The 22100-nt window shown below is 41.2% G+C and overlaps 1 protein-coding gene across 8 annotated transcripts in view; it reads right to left on the reverse strand.

Moving 5' to 3' along the window:
• KLF12 (KLF transcription factor 12) overlaps positions 1–22100 on the reverse strand; it is a 421617-nt gene that overhangs the window by 61008 nt on the left and 338509 nt on the right. For all 8 annotated transcript variants that reach the window (XM_053665635.1, XM_053665636.1, XM_037153237.2 and 5 more), the window contains one exon: positions 7247–7309. In XM_053665635.1, the coding sequence (XP_053521610.1) occupies positions 7247–7309 (63 nt within the window). The remainder of the gene's footprint in view (positions 1–7246; positions 7310–22100) is intronic.

Raw genomic sequence — 22100 nt, forward strand, 5'->3', positions numbered from 1 at the left:
TCATTGGGTCCCCACATCGGTCCTTACTCTTTCAAATATATAGTATTTAGAAGACAGCTACGATCAGCCAATTTCTCAAATATATCCATGGGATATATAATTTCCCAAATATATCCATTAAAAACACTATGAAACACAGAAAAGAATACAGCTTCTCTGGGTATATGATTACACACACACATACATGATCTTTCTTCTTTTTTATTCAATTGATATGTTAATCATGACATGACTTGTGCTCCCACAAGTTCTTTCATAGTGGGACCCAGTTTTTTTTCTGCATTAGTCATTAATGACTCCCTGTATCCCCTTATTCATCATGTTTCTTTACAACATGACCATTATTTTAAAGTTCTACACCTGACTTTAAAGTTCTCTTCCCTGACTGAACAGGGAAGGCATGTGATGGAAAAGAATGCCCACCACACAATTTATAACTCTATAAAATACTGTAGTTTAAATAGCTGTCCCAGAGTAAATCATCAATCCTGATGGTGTCGTTTTAAGTATCTTTAATTGTATAAAACCTACCTAGAAAAATAACAATTATACAAAAAAGATGCCACGAGTCCCAGAACTACCAATGATTCATTTTATTTTTTTTTCTTCTGCTTCCTTTGGGTTTAATTTGCTCTTCTTTTTGTGGTTTCCTAAAGTGGAAACTAAGATTATTAGTTTGAAATCTTTTCTCTTTCGTAACATATGCATTCATGCTAGAGATTTCCTTCAAAGCGCTGCTTGTGATACATCTCACAAATTTTAGTAAGTAGTATTCAGATTTTCATCCAGCAAAAAATATTTTTAAATTTCTCTTGCAATTTGTTCTTTGACGGAGGCACTATTTGGAAGCATGTTGTTCAGCTTCCACGTGTTTTGGATTGCCCAAAACAATCCCCTTCTGAATCCTGAACTGGTGTCTCTAGGTCGGGCCAAAGTTAGTCAACCAACAGCGGTGTTTTATTTCAGGAGAGTGCCGCACCTAGCTGCAGCGCCGAGAAGATGCCAGGAGTCAGCACACGTACACAGACAGGCCTGCGGGTTCTCTGTCGGGTTTCCAGTAAGACCCTGCAGAGCTTCTGAGCGGCAGGTTGGTGAGAACAACACACTCGGGGACTTGCAATACAAAGCACCTCAGAAGTGGTGATCGTTATAGCTCAACCTCCTCTTATAGCCCCGATACTCCTACAGTTAAGGAAATAGTGGCAGAAAATAACCTGCCAATTTTCCTCCAACCATCTTTATTGTGACTGAAGCAATACTAGACACAAAAATCATATATTGCTCATAGGAATGTGAACCAGTTTTATCATGAGGTTTCTTGCTGAAATTCTGGGTGAAGAGAATTAAGGAAAATTAGACCAAAGTCTTTACTGAGGTCAATCGGAAAGACGGTGCACAATTTTAAAGTCTACGTAACTGTCACCGAGCTACATTTGAGGAGGCGGTAGAAGTAGTTAAAGAAGTTAATGGCAGATCCTGGATGGCAACATTAAGAGAAAATAAGTGAATTTGGAGAGATTTAAAGTGTAGCAACATCCCGGAGGCCCTTTTTCATTGTGACTCAGTGTGTACACAGAGAACACAGTTCATGGTAACTCGAACGACGCCCATTTTCCGAATCTGTTATCAAACGCTGGAGAGAGCATGCTTCCAAGTGAACCCGGAAGGCAATGTGCTGTGACAGGCTTATCACCATGCGTGGATTAAAGAAACCATGAAGGTCAGGCACCTTGGAGTCTGGAAACTCTACGTATGGAAGTCCATACATACTATCATCATTTTTGCCCTGTAAGTCAAAAGGCTAAGCAGTGGAATGCTCTGGTAATTAAAGTAACACACTCAGTATTATCTATAAATAATGAGCGTGCGACCGACACCATGATGACTACACAAGTCAGCAGGGAGTGACTGCCCCATTGTGGAGTGGGCAGCGGAGTCTTCATTAGGCCTCTCCTTCTCTCCCCTATCCCATCAATATCAGGGGAATTTCCCAGACAAAAGCCTTCTGCTCAGCTCCTAATGAATTAAACATCCATCTTATTTAATCTTTAGCATTTCTCCCGCAGTAGCTAATTGCTGCAAAGTGGAAAGATGACTCAACAGGTGTGCAGAGACCTGGGTTTATGCCAGCAGCCGACATGTTGCACTTTGGAAAGTGAGGAGTCGTACTGAACCTGAGGATGCTGACATTTGTTTTAAAATGCTGAAATCAGTAACTATTACATTTGGAAATGCTCTGCCCCCCCCCCAAAAGACAAGATCTGCATCAGCTTCCTGAGAGGTTTCCAGTATTAACAACTTCAGTGCTTTCCTCTTCTAAGGCAAAGATTTAAACGACAATGGTTGTTCTTATTTTCATGACAAGGATCTGTACCAGCTAGATTCTCTAGAAGGATTCTCGCAAGTCATGTCTAACATTTGCAATTGTGTGCATATAAATATTTAGGTTCACTGTAGCTCTCTATCTCCAACGATAAAACATCAGTGTGAAAAGGCTCTTCCTGCTCTCCACAAAAATTTGTGACACAGAACTTTACCACATCCAAAAGTTAAATGTGACTCACACCCAGAATGTCTTAGAATTTGCATAGATGCTCTGTCAAAAACTGGAGGCCTCTTTGTACATACAGCTGCATACCATCTCAGGCACATGGAAGAAATAAATCATAATTGAGACTGATGGAGGCAGCATCCAATTGGTTAGAGAAAATTATTTCAATTTTACTGATGAAATTTCTTACCAACAATACCTTATTTTCTATGTCATCATATAAATAACCCATAAAGTCTCTGTCATGTGACACCCACTAACTACCACTGTTACATAAGAGCTCTAGGTGGCTGTTTTGAGCACGAGGTGTAACCACTACTACAATCATCATCGATACAATAATATATGTCCAAGTCCTTTAAAACTTCAGGACAGGAGAAGTGGAGAGAAGAGAAGAAAGGGTAAAAACTAACGATGAGCACATGCTAATATGTATATCCTCAGAATACTTACACTGGTCCTAGAAAGTTCTGGAGCCTTCCGTCCAGAACCTTCGATGTTCAGTGCAGAGGTATTCCCCGGCTAGCCCCTCCCTGGCTTGCTCCCAACATGGGGTCTAGATTTCTGTTATATCTTTGGGAGTAAAACAGCTAAAGATGACTTGGAAACGAACACTTCCTGTGGATTTCAACTAACAAAGTTATAGCCTCATGCAAAAAAGGTCTGTAGAGGACAAAAGCCCACCTGCACATTCAACCCTTTGATACAATTTGCCCTACTCCCTGCAGTTTGCCCAAAACAGAGCAAAATATTTTCCGGGCATCATCCTAGGCAAGAAAGAGTGGGAATGTTCTAAAAACAGTCTATATAGTTATTAGACAAAGGAAGGTGTGATCACCTGTTACAGCCAATGGTGAAGGAAAGAGGAGAGATATGACTCATGAAATAAAGAAGGAAGCTCATAGGCTGAACTTTAAAGGCTTTATCAATCCTCAAATCAACAAATATTACCATAGTGAGGTGGCTGTGAGGAGACGGCCATAGTGACCGTGAGTTTCTGTCTGGCCCGATTGCTACCTTTGATTAATTGTAGTCATACCATGACCTCATGTTCCTTATTGGGGTACAAGAAGTTCTTACTGCCATTTTTTAATCCCTGGGAATTAGCAGATAGTTACAGCAAACTGGCTCCATCCTAACACCTGTCACTGCACCTCTGACCTTTCCAGACTTTCATCTTGTCCCTGGATACGTACATTTGTTACCCCATTTTCCTTCCATTCCAGAAGGTTTGTTTGCCTTGCACAGAAATTCTCTTCCATACATTTCTTCATCTCTAGAAGAAATGCTGCTACAGGAACGAGGCCAGTGGCCGCCACCTCTCGTAGTCACATTATGCAAAGCAAAACACTGCTTAAAATTTTAAACCGTCTTCACTCAGCGATCAACCCAGGTCTGACAGCTCCACCACAGGCACTGATACGTACAACCCACCAACTGTCATGCATTCTTATCCATACCTTATAACCCCAGCCTTTCCATCTCTTAGCGAGGTTTATTTGATGTTCTGATGAGCAATCTTTTTCACCTGATTGAAGCATTTGCTAGCCCGACTTCACAAAACCACCCAACATCACATGCATGAAGAATCTGCAGCTCTAACTCACTCCTGAGCCAAGCTGGGGTTGAACTTCACATCTAATTCTATAAATTACCCCACACTTCTTGGAGGAGAGCAAATATCACTTTCCCTTCATCTCCATTGCTAGTCGGAGTGGTTCAACTTCCTGGATGTTCAAAGCCAATATTTCACAAAGAAGGAGTGAATGTTTATCACTTAATCAGATGCAGATGCTGGGTGATTCACCGGGCTGCTTCTCAGCCAGGTGATTTATTTGATTGATTTCCATATACCAGCCTCACAGTATTTACTGAAGGAAAATTCAAGGTAGTAACATACAGTAGGAATTTTAACTGACTCATGACCAAATAAAGCACATGTAATAAATCCATGTACGCTCCTGCTACAGTTAATTTAGCAATGCCTCCAAGTCCCTGTATATGTGTTTCAACCTGTAAAGAAAGTACCATCTCAACACTCTGCTTTTCTTACTGGTTCTGGGTCGTTACTCAAAATCCTCCTCTGCAGTGGGTTTGCGGATTGTATTCTCCTTCCTTTGTACTTTCTCATTTCTCTACTACTTACTCTCAAATCGGTCTTAAATAGAATTGATAACATTTTCCTCTGAACATTATATTGGGTTAGCCAAAAGGTTTGTTTTTTTTTCCCTGTAGGATGGCTCTTGTAGTACTTAGTTGTCTTTAGCTTCAGTTGAAACAATTTTATTAGACTGTGTTGTGGCAGATGCATCATATCAGCATGGATTTTTTAAAAAATGTCAAAATTGGTGAATTTTTGCGTAGCCAGTTTCATACTGAAGATGGAAGAAGTGACATTTTCAGCATATTATGTTTTACTATTTCAAGAAAGGTAAAAATGCAACTGAAACACACAAAAAATGATTTATACAGTGTAGCGAAGGTTCTGTGACTAGTCGAAAGTGGTTTGTGAAGTTTCATGTGGGAGATTTCTCACTGGATGATGCTCCACAGTCGGTAGACCAGTTGAAGTTGACAGAGATCAAATAGAGACATTAACTGAGAACAATCAACATTTTACCATGTGGGAGGTGGCTGACACACTGAAAATATCCAAATCAAGTTATTGGTGAAAATGGAAAGTACATCTTTTATTTTGTGGAAAAAATTAAAGGAACTTTTTGGCCAACTCAATACTATAAATATATCTCCTTAGAGAACCATCTACATTTTATTACATATAAGTAGTGCATATGACACCACGAATATTGTATATTATGTGTGCGACATCACAAAGACATACACACCCACTCCCTTCATGACAGTGAGCCCCTTGAGAACAGAAACTGTGTTTTATTTATCTTTCTAATCCAGTGTTTTCCACAGGGCCAAGGACAGTAAATAAATGCTGCTGAATAAAAATAAAAGTTGAATTTTCTCAAGGCTAACAGTGAAAATCCTTCTTCTTTCTCACTTCTCAAGAGATAAAAGTGGTTTAAACTTATTAACCAAATAATGTGCGATACATTATGTAGAAACCAGTTATTGTTACTCTACTATTTAGGAAAGAAAAAGTGAAGAAAAGAATATTTGTTGTTTACTTAGCGTTGCACATTTAGCCACTGAAAAATACGCTGCAGAAACCAGATCTCATGACCAGCATGGCTGTACTCTGCCCCCTAACTGATGGTGCTCACTTGAGCATCTCAGCCTGCAAGGCCATTCGGTCAGGAGAGGACCTGACCTCTCCCTGTGCTTTTATGCAGCGGCTGTCAGCCTTCTCATTCCCTCAGCTGTCCCGGTGGGACGGGGGCCAATACGCTTTAGTGATCGCGGGGCACCATGAAGGATGCCCCAGCTCTAGACAGGGTGTTAGAAAGCAGCTGTGTCATCTGTGCTGCATTTCCCTCTCTGTGACAAGAGAGAAGCATAATATTTAACAACATCACCCAGCTATTCTGAGGTAGTTAATTAGATTTAATGGGGGAAGGGAGGTGAGCTGATTAGGCACTATTCAAAATCAAAGAGTCATTATTTTGTGTCTAAAAATAACCCTGATTTAGGAATAAAATTAATTTGGAAGCTCAATCTTTGGTAATCATCTTCCCATACTTAAAAAAAAGCAATTTTTAATCAAAATCCCATTCTAAGCACAATTCAATGAAGTAAAAATGGAGATCTGTTGGATTTCCATTCACCTTTGAAATAAACAGGACACAGTTCGAGTTCCTCTTTTCTTCCTTCTTTTTTAAAAAAGATACAATGTGTGTAGAAAGGCTAATTTTGTGTAACGGAGTGGCTAATGTAAACAAAATGGATTTTAAATGTATATTAATTATTTTTTTGTTTCACATAAAACATTCATAGAACATCTTAAATTGCTTCTTTATAGAATCAATAATAAATGTTTTGTGGTTGAACTTACTTTTCAGGTCATTTATGATAACTTCCCATCTATATTTTTGTTGAAGAACTAGTCACTGCAAGAAGATATCTGTATTCCCCAAATTTAAAAGTAAAATCCCTCCCTAGCTGGTGTGGCTCAGTGGACTAAGTGCTGGCCTGTGAAACTGAGGGTTGCTGGTCATGGAAGGTGCCTGGGTTGTGGGCCAGGTCCCCAGTAGGGGGCGCATGAGAGGCAACCACACACTGATGTTTCTCTCCCTCTCCTTCTCCCTCAGTTCCCCTTAGCTCTAAAATTAAATAACTAGAACCTTAAAAAATAAAACCCCTGGATATTTAATGCTCAGTCTGAAAAATTGAAATAGTAAACCTCAAAATTAATATATTACTTTACTATGAAAATCCTCATGAGAAGTGGAAATTGGTACCTGAGGAAAAATCTGAATTGTTGCCTAAATCTAACTAAGAAACTTACAGTATTTTTAAAAAGAGGGGTATCTTTAAAAATGTGACAGTTAATAATCCTGGGAAATAAGCCATATCTGTTAGCAAAAATATGTCCGTGTGGGTTTTAGGTAGTGAAGAGTTTGGGCTGTAGAGAAATTTTCCAAAGGACAGCGAGACGACATAGTTCACTGCGCAGAAACACCTTCTTGACAGAGAAGCAGGAGTGACTTTCCTGGGCTCTCACGCAGCCCCATTAAAACTGCCCGTAAGACTTGAACGTTCTGATAATTTAGACTGGGTACTCACCAAGCAAACTTCTGGTTATTCATTCGATTTCCTCGGACCCTCGATACTGGGGACGGATGTATCCTGCAGGCAGATGAGAGTAATCCAGTCACTGAAAAAGCATACTCCTGATTAAAAATGAACATATGAAAAGGAACCTGGTATATAAATGATCTCTTTTAGATTTGCTTAGTATAGAACCCCCTAGAACTGGAGCACCTCTTAGGAAATGAATGCTGTTAAAATTCCTCTGCTTGCAAACCCGCACAGTATGTCTTTTTCCTTCTGTACCACTTGTGACATAACAAGAGTTTGTCTCATATGCTCACTGTGAAGAACCACCCTCCAAAGCGGGACCACCAGTTTTAATCAACTGACTTCATTCATTCAGTCCAACAAAGAGTATGACCTATTCCTTGCCAGGTTTAGGAGTGGGTGAAAATCATGTAAAGTGTAGTACTTGCCTTCAATGAGCCCTTTCTGCTGCCTCTTCCCGCAGGGGCACAACAGAGACAGTCTAAGTGCATGCTTCCTCAGTTAACTTCCAGACTTAAACCAGAAAGATGATAAAGGGGATCGGATATGCCACCCCAAATATGCTACTCTGGCATGAGGACTGTTTTGAACTAATGGTAACTGAGAAACAGCACACACACAGGAAAAGGTCTGTATCTGCCCTTCAAAGGCCTCACAGCAGGGCAGAAACTTATCTTTTGTAAAGAACATTTTCACTTGGAAAGGTGTCCCCCTCTCTCATTCCAGGAAGGGTAGCCTAACGTATAACTCTTATCACCAGAGATGGTACTGAAATGGGTCTGCATACCCCCCATTTACCATTATTTTCCCCATACATCTGCTAGTCATCTTCTTACAATTTACCTTCCTAGAAGGCCAGATCCCTTTTCTTTTGACTAGTCCTTTCTCTGTGATTTATTACCCATTGTTAAAATGGTATAGAAGCTCCCCGTTCTAATCACCTTTTGAGTTACTTAACACTGAGTACTTCTGCAGGTATGCATGTCACGCACATAAATAAACTGTTTTTTGCCTCTTGCTCATCTGTCTTTTGTCAGTTTCAATTGCAGCCTCCCCCACTCCGCCCCTCCAGACACTGAACCTGAGAGGGAGTTTTTCTTTCCTCCCCTATAATAATTTCCTCCAAATGTCCTGGAACAGAATCTGTCGGAATGGAGGAGGAAGGACAGGTGGACAGTTACTGCCAGGAAAAAGACCTTCTGGATGTGATGCTCTACAGCTTTGGGCTTTGAGGTAGGCAAAGTCAATTTGAAATATTAGTTAAATCATGGGGGAGTAAAGACTATACTGTTTTTAAAGTTTTCAGGACTGGAGTCATCCACTGGAAATAATTTACATTTCCTGGAACCCAGAATATCTTCCAATCACAAGCTGGCTGCCGAACCCCCTACACCTCTTGGTGGGTCACTCACTGGCAACACTCACTGGCCCCACTTCCTGCTTCTCTGTGGCCAGCTTCCTGCTTTGTTCTGTCTTTACTAGGACTTGTGAGATCTGGGCAGGATTTTGGCTTGTGTCTCTTTACTCTTTATATCCCAGACATTACTCTTATTTACAAGACAAGAAAGAAAACGGGGTTTTTTTAAAACTCCTGTTAAAGCCCAGTTAGAACCAAAAGCTCCAATGTTCATTAGAACCCCAGTTCTCCAAAGGTGTCTGGCAAAGTGCAAACCATTTCAAAACAGATAATACAGTTCTAGCCCCTCAGAAGGGCCAATTGCAGTCTCTCAGTAAATCCAGAGCCAGAAGGCTTATTTCTCCCAACATCCCTCATTAACATTCTTTTCCTCACAGCGCTTCTCAATGGCTGCTGCAGCTGAGCTGCTCAGCACAGATTTTCTGCTCGGCATGGGGGAGGGACGTTAATTATGCAGGAAAATGGAGAGAAGCCAGACAGCCCCTCTGGTGAACTGTCTCATTCAAGCAAGGCCCACTTCCTGCTGTTTTGCAGTTTCAAGGATCACCTGTTGGTCTTGGCATCTGGCCAAACTGGAGTCTAGCGGAAATGACAGGCTCAGATAGAAATGAGAGCCTGCTCACACTCCAGTAACCCGACCTTGGAGAAGGGAAAAAAACACGCAATAAAAAACGCACGAGAATTTTACAAAAGTAGGAGAGAGAACTCATTTTTTTTCTTCTCTTCTTCCTTTTTTCTTCCACTCTCTGTCCTTGAAATCCAATCACCAAAATGGAACTGTGAGCCAAAACCTGCCTCCCAGTGAGAGCCCCTGACCTAAGGCGAATAGAGGAAGCCCTCCTGGACCTCGCCAACATCCCCACTGGGTGTCACGGTCACTCTGCCTCGGCCAAGGCATAGTCCAAACACAGTTGTAAAAAGGAACAGTCCACACAGTTATTTAATTCAGCCTACAGTCTTTAAATGTTTACCTCTGTTCTGCTTCCTCCTTAACTCTAACATTTCTATTTATCATGATAGTTCCACCAGCTGAAGTTTGATAATAGATATATTCTCTGACTGATGGTTCTCACTGTACATAGCAGTGGAGAAAACTAGGACAGTTTGAACTATAATTACAATATTCTGTAGATACTTAGTGATCCAGCCACATATCAACTACTAGAAGCAGACAATTTCCATAACAGTTTGTCTTCAAAGAATTACTGATTGTGTGTGATCCAATAATTATAAAGTTCCTTAAATTAAAACAGTAAAACAAGAAAGCTTTTTTCCCTTCCCCAAATTAGTAAATTGATAACCTAGAGTTCACTTCATCTGATAAAGTACACCACAAAGGTTTACATTTCAGCTGCCTCCCCAATTTTATTTCTTCAAAAGGACAGGCAGTGTTTGCTTGTGTGAGCTCAGTCTTTAAATTGTGATGGTTTTTGCCAAGGCCCAACTTCTTTCCACATGCAGCAGCCAGGCAGGTAGCAAAGTCAAAGCCCCAGTAGGAGAAACCGCCACCTAATCTGCATGTCATGCATTATTCATGGCCCCCTGATTCCTGCACCTGCATCCAGGCAGGAAGCTTGAAGGGAACTTTCATTCTTCTCCCCTTAGCCTCGCACAGGCCTGATTACTGCTAAGCCACTTTGTTCTGTAACTAAGGGTTTCAGGCCTGGGTACTAACCGCTGGATAGGGAAAGAAAAAAGAAGCACCATGTTGGAGAAAAGGGCCATCTTGGTGGTTGTGTAACATGCGTCGAAGCCTACGGTGTGCTCTTCAGAGACGGACCGCTCATGTCAGGTGGAAGGGGTCACACTCACGATTTGCATTACACAAAGAAGGAAGCTGTATGGTCGAGGACACGTATACCGACTGTTCTCTTTACATGCACTCAACTTGAGCATCTGAGGCAGGCACATGTTTATAATTTTACCCAACACTGGGCTTTTTTTTTGTTTTCCTGCTAAGCATCTGAAAACTTCTTTAGCTTAATGCAGAAATGACTCTTCCTTCTTTGGGTATAAGCACCAAAAAACTTAACCTTCTAATCTTCTATTTTCATGACTAATATGTATAGTTCAGAGACGAAGATCATTGTTTCTCAGTTTTCATGAACCTACTTTTTTCCAAATTGGCTGGTGGCTGGAGGTGGGATGTGAAACCCAGACACTGGGGGGCGCACTGGCCACCGAGGGTTCCTACCCATCCTGTCTTTTTACTCGCCCCCCAGAGACAAACAGTGACCACTTAAATTCCACCCTGCAGACCCTGGTGAATCAGGGTGAAGTGATAACAGAGGACACACTGTGTCTCTAGGCTGCCTGGGTTGGAGTTCCAGCCCCACCACTAACCAACTGTGTTAACTGCTCAGGGCCTCAGTTCTCTCGCCTGTGCAAATGGAGGCAAGGACAGCAGCCACCTTCCTGGGCTGGGAGATGTCAGTGAGTTCATAGTTGTCAGGTGTTGAGAGCAGTGCTTGGTACCCAGGAAGGGGCTGATGCATGTTAGCTATTCTCACTAGCAGTGCTGATTACATGGGAAGGGATTACATGGGAGATGGAGCTGGAGTGGCCAGCTCCTTCCAGGCGACCGAGATAACAAATGTAATCTGACGAAGGCTGCAACCTTAACCACTCAGCGTATATGACTTTACTAAAGATGAGGTAACAGAGAGAAATGAACACAGAGAGTAATGTGAACCAAACACTGGTTTCTAAGACATGTCTTTCTCTCTGCTACTTCATTTTTCTGCTGTGTATTAAAAGACCTATCTTCTGTTTACTAAATTGCATAGTATCTCAGTTATACCCCATTCAAGAACAAGTCAATGATCACACAATACAAAAATCGCTCCCATTTACTAAGACCTTACTATGTGCCAGGCACCATGCTTAACGTTACACTATCTAATGCTATGCTTTATTATCCGATACTTATTATCCACATTCTAGCTTTGACAAGGCAGGTACATAAGAGGTAGGTAACTGCCAGGGTACGTATCTGCCAGGGTACAGAACTAGTGAACAGCAAAATCAGCACTTGAACGTAGGTATACCTGACCAGATCGACTTCAGGTCACCTTCTGTTCCTGTGAGCACCTCAACAGGGGTGGGAAAAGGTAGGTTTACAGTTGTCTGTATGGAAAATACAATAATGAATAAGAAATACGAGACTGAGCTCTGTGCTTCACATCCTCAGAGCTACAAACCTGCTCTTGCCCACCCCAGTCCCTCCACACGACCCTAGAGGGCGTAATAGAGTAGATTAGCGCTAAGGGCTTCAATGAGAAGCTTTAGCGCTGATTTGTGCTTTCCCAAAAAGCAAGTTTATTTAGTGTCCTATTGTGCTTTCTACAGTGTAAATAGACTCAGAGTGAAAATACAGGTTTTCTGACCTAAAGTTGGCATTAGACTAAGTAGCAAGCTTGTGGGTACTCATAAGAAATATATTCATAGTAATATGTAATATACTGTGTTCTTCCCTGTGTTTATGAAAATTCCTTCACACTGGCATTGCCACTGAACACAAAATGTGCAGCACATGGAAATTTTAGATGGTGGAATGAATTCTCGCTGCATCCACTTCCTCGCTTCCTGTTTTTTTCTAGGACGCAATCCAGCGTGTGCCCACGGCCCTCATCATCCTGCTCAGCGGCCCCCACGTTTTCACACCGAATGGTTCAGTCCTTGTCTTCTCAAATTCTCAGCAGCACCTGCCATCACTGACCACTCCAGCCTTGAAAAGCTTTCTGTACTCAGCACCTGTGACATTCTCTGGCTTGCTGCCTCTGCTTTTTCTCCTTTGCTTTGAAGCTCCTTCTCTCATTCTTTTGACTTCTAAATGTTGCCATGGCTGGAAGGTCTCCTTCCCATAGTCTTTCTGTCCCCAATTTCAACTTGCTCCCTAGGCTACCAGCGACTCCGACAGAGCCAGCCTCACGTCCTCTATGTTACCATCCCAGCTCCAGGCCTTACGTACCACCCACGTTCTAATGACCCCAACTTTCTATCTCTACCTACCGCTGGATCTTCTCTGAGTGCTGGACCCAGGTTCTTCGATCCCAACTTTCCCTTCAAGAATTTTTTTTAAGCTATTCCTTTCCAAATCTTCTCACTTTAAAAAAATGGAATCATTCACCCAGTTGCACCCTTGGAATAATGCTTGTCCTTTCATGCTCATACATTAGAGAGGCTGCTTAATATTGAGGAAAATCAAAATAAACTCGAAGTCACAGACCAATAAAACATTTATTGTAAGAATTACACAGAGAATAAGATTAGAGATTTTCATTAGCAAGATTGTGAGAAATTATGTACAAATATTTTCTATTTTTTCTTTTCTTTTGTATTGTTTTTTTCCATTACCATTTATCCCCCTTACTCCCTACATCCCTGCAATACCACACTGTTGTCCATGAGTCCTTTTTAATGCTTTCTATTCTTAAGTCCATTTTTATGTTGTATATTAAAGTTATTACCCATACTTCCATCCATAATCTTTCCCAATTATTCTACATAATACATACTTTAACAACTCAGTTTACTATATTTGTGGAAGATTAATCAAGAAATAATTCCATAATTATTTTTAAATTATTTTTATTGATTATGCTAGTACAGTTGTTTCCATGTTTTCCCCTTTGCCCCCTCTACCCACCACCCTCCCCCTGTCCACAAGTTCACGTCCATGGGTCATGCTTATAAGTTCTTTGGCCACTCCATTTCCTATACTGTACTTTACATCCCCATGGCTATTCTGTAACTTCTATTTATACTTCTTAATTCCCTCACCTCTTCACCCACTCCCCGACACCGACAATCATTCTTAAATATCAGTATTTTCCTGTGCAGAATCACATGAAAGATACTCTTAAAGTAATTCTTGGTATTGCTTCCTTCTGACAAATAGCTGTACTGAATACAAACTCTCATGATTATTCAGGTGGGCATGGATGTTTTTATAATATATATATACAATACATTTGACCAAATAAAAAGTGTGACCAGTGTTTAAATTAAGTGGGCCCTTTTTATTCTCTGCTTTTATCAAGCCAGTGATTATATGACCATGAGGAGTGTCATATGTATTTTTAAAGTTCTCTCTCCTCCTCGTTACATTTGTCTTTTTCTCTCACTCAAAGCCATTGATGTTATTTTCAGAACAGTGAGCAACACTGAAACATCGTATGGACTTAATGGGATTTTTTCCCCACTGTCTACTCTAACAGTATACATCTTATTAAAAACACAGTATTTTGAAGGAAGTAACATGTATTCATTCCTGCCACGCATTATCAGAATGAGGAATTCTAAAAGGAGCACATTTGGTTTATTATTCCAGGAATTAATCCCAGCCTCTCCTCCCAACTTCCCCTCGTGCTCGTGGTGTGGCAGGGACGCCGAGGGTCTCCTCCCTTTGTCAGCTGGTCGGCGGAGGCTCCCCTCTAAGCAGCCTCCCTGGACCTCTAGCTCTAGGTCAACTCATTCCCAGCACGGGGTGCTCAGCACTTGTTAGTGGAAGATTATATTTGTTTGTATGTTTCGTTTATTTTGTCTGTCTCTTCAACCGGACAGCGTGCTCCAAAGGGACAAGGGACCTTTTCTCGGCTCTCTTTCTTATCCCTGTTACTTGCCATGAAGGGGGCATTCAGTAACTAACTGTGGTACGCTCAGCCCTATTTTCCTGTTATGCTGTAACTTTCAACGGCTGAATGGGTGACAATGGCTCTGCCTGAGTCACCATGCTCTTCTCAGAGATTAGTGCAATAAACATGCGATAAACATTCGTTAAGCAATGAGATGCAGAAAAAAGATAAGAAGTTCTAGATTTAGAAATTTGAGCTATTTCACTGAAAGACTTACTGAACGCCTCCAGAGCACCTGGAGCTTCAGTGCTGAACGACATTCATGAAACCCAACAAACTTTACTCAACGGCGACTTTCCATGAAGTCTTGCACTAGGGAGTAGGACAGAAGCTCCGTTCTCAAGAAGCTTCCCGTCTAGTTGAGATGCACAGGGAGCAACCACCATAAAGCAGGGCAGGAAAGTTAAAGGACATTTCAAGTTTTATTGGAGTGAAGGAGTTAGAATGAAGTCAAACTGTGAAATAACAGAAAAGGTTCAAGGAAGAGACCTGTAGGCTGGGAAAATGAAGGATAAGTGAAACTTTCCGAATCAGAAGTGAATGATGGTAGGAAGATACTTCAAGAAGAGGAGCTAAGTTAATCATTTAAATAGGAGAGTGTATTGTGGTGTGAGGGTAAAGTTCCTGAGAAACATCAGGGGGAGATGAGCTAGAATGTTAATAGAGTTAGAATACAGATCAATAAATAAATGTCTGACTTTATTGGGGCGGTCAGCCATGGGGTAATACCAATCCTTCCTGTGTCGCTCAGAGAAATATAAGTGTCACTTGTATCTTTAATTAAAACAACATTTATTGCATATCTGTTACTTATTCATTAATTCATTACTTTCATTCATTAAATAATTTCATAATTTATTCATTAATTATTCATAAAATTAATCAAACATCTATTGTGCCAGACACTGTCCCAGGCTCAGAAGTACCAGGTGTGCTGGGCGAAGAAACATTACACCTGTTAAAACAGGGTTCCTGACTTCAGGAAGCCTGAGATATGACGTGTGTTCAGGCAAACAGCTGGCCACCATGGTGCAATGTCATCAATGACCTTAAGAGCAGATAAAAGGGACACCTCACTTAAGATTTACGGTCAGCCTGGAAGTTTCTCTAGGACAATATGGAGATGCACGTATGTCCAGCAGCAAACCTACACATTGTTCTGGGCGACTACAGTAAAAGGTCTGGCGGGCCTGGTGGGGCAGGGGATTGTGTGATAACAAGGTTCTGATCCCAGAAGATCTTGTATATTGCGCTAAGCAGTGAACTCAAAGAGGGTTAAAGGGGCACCACCAACAGCTTTTTTAAGGCTGGGACTGACACAAGCAGATCTGTGAAAAATCACCTGGGCAGCAGTGCAGAGGGTGGCCTGCAGGAAATGCATGATTACACAGGGAATATCATTAGAAGGCTACTGGAAAAATGCTGCAAAACAGGGTCTCAGACGGCAGAAGCGGGGATATGGAGGAATGGGGGAGGAGTAAGAGGATGAATACACAATCAATAACTGTCACCCCTGGGACCTGGTCGAAGTATAAGCAAGGCGTGTGGGCAGGCAGGGCAGAGTGAAGAGAACAATTTTTGGATAACACTCGGGGTTCCAAAACGGGCGATCGGAAGAGCCAGTATAAGGAGTAAGATCATATCTGGGACTAGAAAGAATACAGTGGGTTTCCGACAGGGGCATATACAGATCTGGGGTTCAGCAGAGAATTTTAAGAAGAGAGCTGGAGACATGAGCATCCTTGTCACATGGATAGCAGGGGAGCCCTGAGTTTCAGAGTCAGAACCTAAGTGAGAAGACCTGTGGAGCGAGGCCAGGACACCGGAATCACTCCATCTTCTGGGAGAACTTAAAACTCTTTTCCTACCCACCCAGGGAATGCCAGAGATCCTCACCTATCAGTGAGAAGTTGGAGTTTCGTGACTGAGTTTAGGCTCAGACGATCTCACCATCAATACTAAGAGAGGGAAGGCAGGATCTTCTCTACCCTTCCTTTGATGCCAGAAAAGCCAAACATAGATTAATCTGTTTTCCTTCGGTGCTGCCCTGGGCAGCAAATGGCACTGATACAAGTCTGTAAAGAACCCAGAAACACGGCAAGCATCCTTCACTGACCTTCACTCTCCGTATCTAACCCATTTCAGTCCCCTGCTCTGTCTCCAGTCCTTCCCCTTCCAGACTCACTAACTTGTTTTAACCCAGCCCTCTCTCTTACCTGCACTCATCCCAAAACCTTCTCCCCCCGTCCATGTGCTGCCCTAGAGCCAGTGTTATTTCTAAAAGGCAAATGTGGGGCGGGGGCTGGTAAAAGATGGTAAAGGGGGATAAGTGGTGATGGAAGCAGACTTGACTTGGGGTGGTAGCCCCGATCTCCTTTCAGTTTCTCTCAGCTCATTACCTTTGCATGTTATTCCCTTTTTTTTTTAGATTTTAAATTTATTTTTAGACAGGGGAGAGAGGAAGAGAGGGAGAGAAACATCAGTGTGTGGTTGCCTCTCATGTGCCCCCTACTGGAGACCTGGTCTGCAACCCAGGCATGTGACCTGACTGCGAATTGAACTGACAGCCCTTTGGTTTGCAGGCAGGTGCTCAGGTTCTGTGGACCCATGCCTGCCAGGACAAGTCCTTTTCTACAGAACCCCAATAGGCCCTTTGCTCCTTCTTTTAGGTAACTTATCTCCAGCCCTCAGCTCACATATCACTTAACTCCGCATGACTCACCCAAAAGGATTCTGTCTCTATAGTATAGACTCTCATTATTCTCTTCATTGTCCTCCATAAAACTCATCAGGCTTGCAGTTATATAGAGACAGGACAATTCAGTGAAGGGCAGGAACTATTTCTTCTAAGCTCTCTACTACGTGGCCAGTATTAGGACTCTATGTCTGGTACAAGGTAGGCACATGTTAAGTACTGCTCTGTAAACAAAAGGAGATGATGAGCTCTCATAATAGTAGCCTTTTACTTTTCCTATGGTTTATTCTTACAGCAATCTGGAACAATAAATAAGTAAATACAAATAACAATTTAATGCATTTATTTAATATTGACTATATTTAATATATACTAAAGATAAAGTACAAAGCGGAAGAGAAGGTGAGTAAAAAGTGATGTGTGGCCCAGGTGCTGTCCAAGAAAAGCTTTGGCTGCACGGAGATGGGTTCTGTGGACTCACATCATCCTGCATCCCTCCCGCCCAGTCGGCGCATGGGACCAGGGCACCAAAGCAGACACATCTGCCACTTCCGCACCTCTGCGGAAATTTGTGGACAATTAGTGGCCAGTATGGAGAGATTGGTGAAATTCATATCGGGTCTATAGTCAGGTTAATAGCGTTGAACCAATGATAATTTCTTGGTTTGAAAAATTATACTATGATAATATGCAATAGAAACACTAGGGCAAGTGAGCAAAAGGTATCCATGAACACTCTATAGTATTTTTGCAATTTTAAAATCCTATAATTATTATTTCAAACTATATTTGATTAATTATGCTATTATAATTGTCCCATTTCCCTTCTTTATTCCCCCCTCCACCTGCCACCACACCTCCCACTGGCATTCCTCCCCCCTTAGTTCATGTCCATGGGTCATACATATGTTCTTTGCCTTCTCCATTTCCTATACTGTTCTTAACCGCCCCCTGTCTGTTATATACCTGCCATTTATGCTTCTTATTCCCTGTACCTTTACCCCTACTCTCCCCCCCTCACTTCCCTATGCTAACCCTCCATGTGATCTCCATTTCTGTGATTCTGTCCCTGTTCTAGTTGTTTGCTTAGTTTGTTTTTGTTTTTAGGTTCAGTTGTTGATAGTTGTGAGTCTATTATCATTTTACTATTCATATTTTCGATCTTCTTTTTCTTAGAAAAGTCCCTTTAACATTTCATATAATAAGGGTTTGGTGATGATGAACTCCTTTAACTTTACCTTATCTGAGGAGCACTTTATCTGCCCTTCCATTCTAAATGCTAGCTTTGCTGGACAGAGTATAATTTTGGATGTAGGTCCTTGCCTTTCGTGACTTAGAATACTTCTTTCTAGCCTCTTCTTGCCTGTAAGGTTTCTTTTGAGAAATCAGCTGGTAGTCTTATGGGAACTCCTTTGTAGGTAACTGTCTCCTTTTTTCTTGCTGTTTTTGAGATTCCTGGGTAACATAATTGTGATGTGTCTTGGTGTGCGCTTCCTTGGGTCCAATTTCTTTGGGACTCTGAGATTCTGGGACATCTGTTTCCTTTGCCAGATTGAGGAAGTTTTCCTGCATCACTTTTCCCAGTAAGTTTTTAGTTTCTTGCTCTCCTCATCTCCTTCTGGAACCCTTAAGATTTGGATGTTGGAACATTTACAGGGGTCTTGGAGATTCCTAAGCCTCTCCTTATTTATTTGAATTCTCGTTTCTTCCTTCTGTTCTGAATGTTTACTTCTTCCTTCTGCTCCAAATTATTGATTTAAGTCCTGGTTTCCTTCCCTTCACTGTTGGTTCCCTGTATATTTTTCTTTATCTCATTTTGCATAGCCTTCACTTTTCCCTCTATTTTGCAACCGTACTCAGTCATTTCTGTGAGCATCCTGATTACCAGTGTTTTGAACTGTGCAACTAATAGGTTGGCTCTCTCTTCACTGCTCAGTTCTATTTTTGGAGTTTTGATCTGCTCTTTCATCTGGGCCATATTTCTTTGTCTCGGTGTGCCTGTTACATTCTCAGGGGCAGAACCTTGGGTATTTGCCAGGGTGGGCCAACCCAGGTTTCTGTGTTGTGGTGCTGTATGTGGGGGCGGTATCTGAAATGGAACAATGCCGCTTGCTCGTCTGGCTTTCAGTCACTTCCCCTCCTACCCACAAGCAAATTGGGCCTTTCTGGTGCTGATTCCTGGTTGGGTGGCTTTGTGTATGTTCTAGAACCCTGTGGGTCTTGCCAATGAACTCGCCTGTGAGGTTGGGGGTTTCTACTACTGTTGCAACCCCCACAGGTTTTTACAGCCAGAGGTTTTGAGGCTTTATTTTCCTGTGCCGGAACCCTGGGTTGTGTGGTCTGTCTTGCTCCCCTGTTGTTCTTCCCTGTTTATCTGCACCCAAATGTGGGACCACCTGGTCTACCAGCTGCCACCTTGCTGTGAGTCCTCTCCATCCCGGCTGCCAGTCTCTGCCCCTCCTACTTATCTGGATGAATGTTTCTTCTTTAACTCCTTGGTTATTGGACTGACATACAGTTTGACTTTATGGCAGTTCTGGTTATTTTTTGTTTTTAAATTTGTTGCTGTCCTTCTTCTAGTTGTGTGAGGAGGCAAAGTATATCTACCTATCCCTCTATCTTGGCTGTAAGCAAATCCTACTGTTATTTTAAAATAAAGCATTTTTAAAGTACTATACCTTACCTGAGATAAAGAATATAAGCATTACAGTCCAGTTAAAATAGAGATGTAGGTAGACACTCTTAGCTTCCTTGTGTAACTACAAAAAGAATTACAACTAAATCTCAGAACAAATAACATGCAGAACTCTCAGAAAATTGAACTGTATGGAAGTCTGACAACCAGGGATTTAAAGAAGCCACATTTACCGAGAAGATCACCTTTTACAGGGTGTGAAAGCAACTCTACCTAATATATAGAAACAAACACAGGGAGATTGCCAAATTGAGGAGACAAAGAAATGTGGGCCAAATGAAAGAACAGAACAAAACCCCAGAAAAAGAACTAAATGAAACAGAGATAGTCAACCTATTATATGCAGAGTTCAAAACACTGGTGATTAGGCTGCTCAAAGAACTCATTAAGTATGGCAACAACATAAAGGAAGAAATGAAGGTTATACTAAGTCAATACAGTTGATTCCCTAAGAAAAATCTATAGGGAACCAACACTGAAGGGAAAGAAATTGGGATTCCCTGGGTCATCTCCACATATGCTAACATCCAGATCATAGGGATGCCAGAAGGAGAATAGGAAGAGCAAGAAATTGAAAACTTATTTGAAAAAATAATGAAAGAAAACTCCCCCAATCTGGGTAAGGAAATAGAGATACAAGTTCAGAAAGCACAGAGAGTGCCAAACAAGTTAAACCCAAAGAGGACCACACCAAGACACATCATAATTAAAATGCCAAAGATTAAAGATAAAGAGAGAGTCTTAAAAGCAGCAAGAGAAAAGCAGAGAGTTACCTACAAAGGAGTTCCCATAAGGCTATCAGTTCATTTCGCAAAAGAAACTTTGCAGGCAAGAAGAGACTGGTGAGAAGGATTCAAAGTGATGAAAAGCAAAGACCTACATCCAAGATGACTCTATCCAGGAAAGCTATCACTTAGAATGGAAGGGCAGATTAACTAAGTGCTTCCCAGACAAGGTAAAGCTAAAGGAGTTGATCATCACCAATCCATTTTTACATTAAATGTTAAAGAGACTTAAAAAATATTTTATTTATTTACGAGGAGGGAAGAGGGAGAGTAATCTTTGAGCTACACCAGCCAGGGCCTAAAGAGACTTATTTAAGAAAAAGAAGAGGGTCAAAACTATGAACATTAAAAAGGCAAAAACAAAACAAAAGACAAAAAAACAAAACCCTAAGCAAACAACCAGAACAGGAACAGTATCATAGATATGGAGATCATTTAAAGGGTCATCAGCTGGAGGAAGGAGAGGGAGAGTGGGGTGAAAGGTACAGGTTTAAAAAGCATAATTGGTAGGTGCAAAATTGACATGGGCATGTTAAGAATAATATAGAAAATAGGGAATCCAATGAACTTATATATATGACCCAGGGACATGAACTGGGGTGGGGGGGATGCTGGAAGGTGGGTATCGGGTGGAGGGGGGTAAAGGGGGAAAATTGGGACAACTGTAATAACATAACCAAATAATACAGTTAAAAATAATAATGAAAATTATAGTGAAATCTCAAAAAATAATATATGCAATATAGACTTTCTAGAAACTACTTTTTTGTTTTAAGTAGTGGCATATTTTTTAATTCTATATGTTTATAAATATAGAGTATACAGTACATTCTCTCTAGCAAACTTTTCTTTAAGTAAATAAACTCATCAGTAAATTCTATTACTTTCACCATCATAATTTTGTAATGCACTGGGTACAGAATTACTAATAACAGTATGTAGAACAGTAATAGAAAGAAAGGAGTAAAAGAAAAGAGAAAGATGTTTTGAAAGGTCACAAAAAGCAAGGCTATCGTGAGAGTTTCTGGGGGGAAATTTAACTCGTGTCTGCAGAGCAACAACTTGTATCATGGGACCTGACCTTTACCCAGTTAATACGGACCCCAAATTCCTGCTCTGACCAGAGATGCTCTGGGAATTGCTTCAACTTTGCACTTTACTTTGCATGTTTGTAAGTCTGATGTATTACTTTTCATTGTTAAGTGTACAGTGCATTAAGGTACCTGTCCTTTGATACAGGTACTGAAGTACTTTGATTCCGTCATTAGTGTAGACTGAGTTGGAGAAATTTCATGACTGAGAGGCATTTTGATTGGTACTTGTTCTATTAGTCACACTGGTAATGCTTTTTATTTGGTGTGCTTGGTCGAGAAAGAATAGTAAGTCGTTGAAAAATTACCTCAAATGCTTTTATTGCCTCTGGCTGCATTAATTTTGAGATGCTTCATTTAGGCCAAAAAAAGGCAATGTTAAAGTATGTAATATGGGCTTTCTGTCATCCCAAAATGGATCCATTACAGTATGGTACTCTCTCAAGAAGGTGTTGTAGCTCACTAGGCTGTTCCATTATTCCTCTGAGTAGGACAAAATTTTATATCATTTAGTTCAAGG

The sequence above is a fragment of the Artibeus jamaicensis genome, unplaced genomic scaffold (assembly GCF_021234435.1).
Source record: "Artibeus jamaicensis isolate MK-2021 breed Jamaican fruit bat unplaced genomic scaffold, CSHL_Jam_final contig_415, whole genome shotgun sequence".
In the NCBI taxonomy this organism is placed as follows: domain Eukaryota; kingdom Metazoa; phylum Chordata; class Mammalia; order Chiroptera; family Phyllostomidae; genus Artibeus; species Artibeus jamaicensis.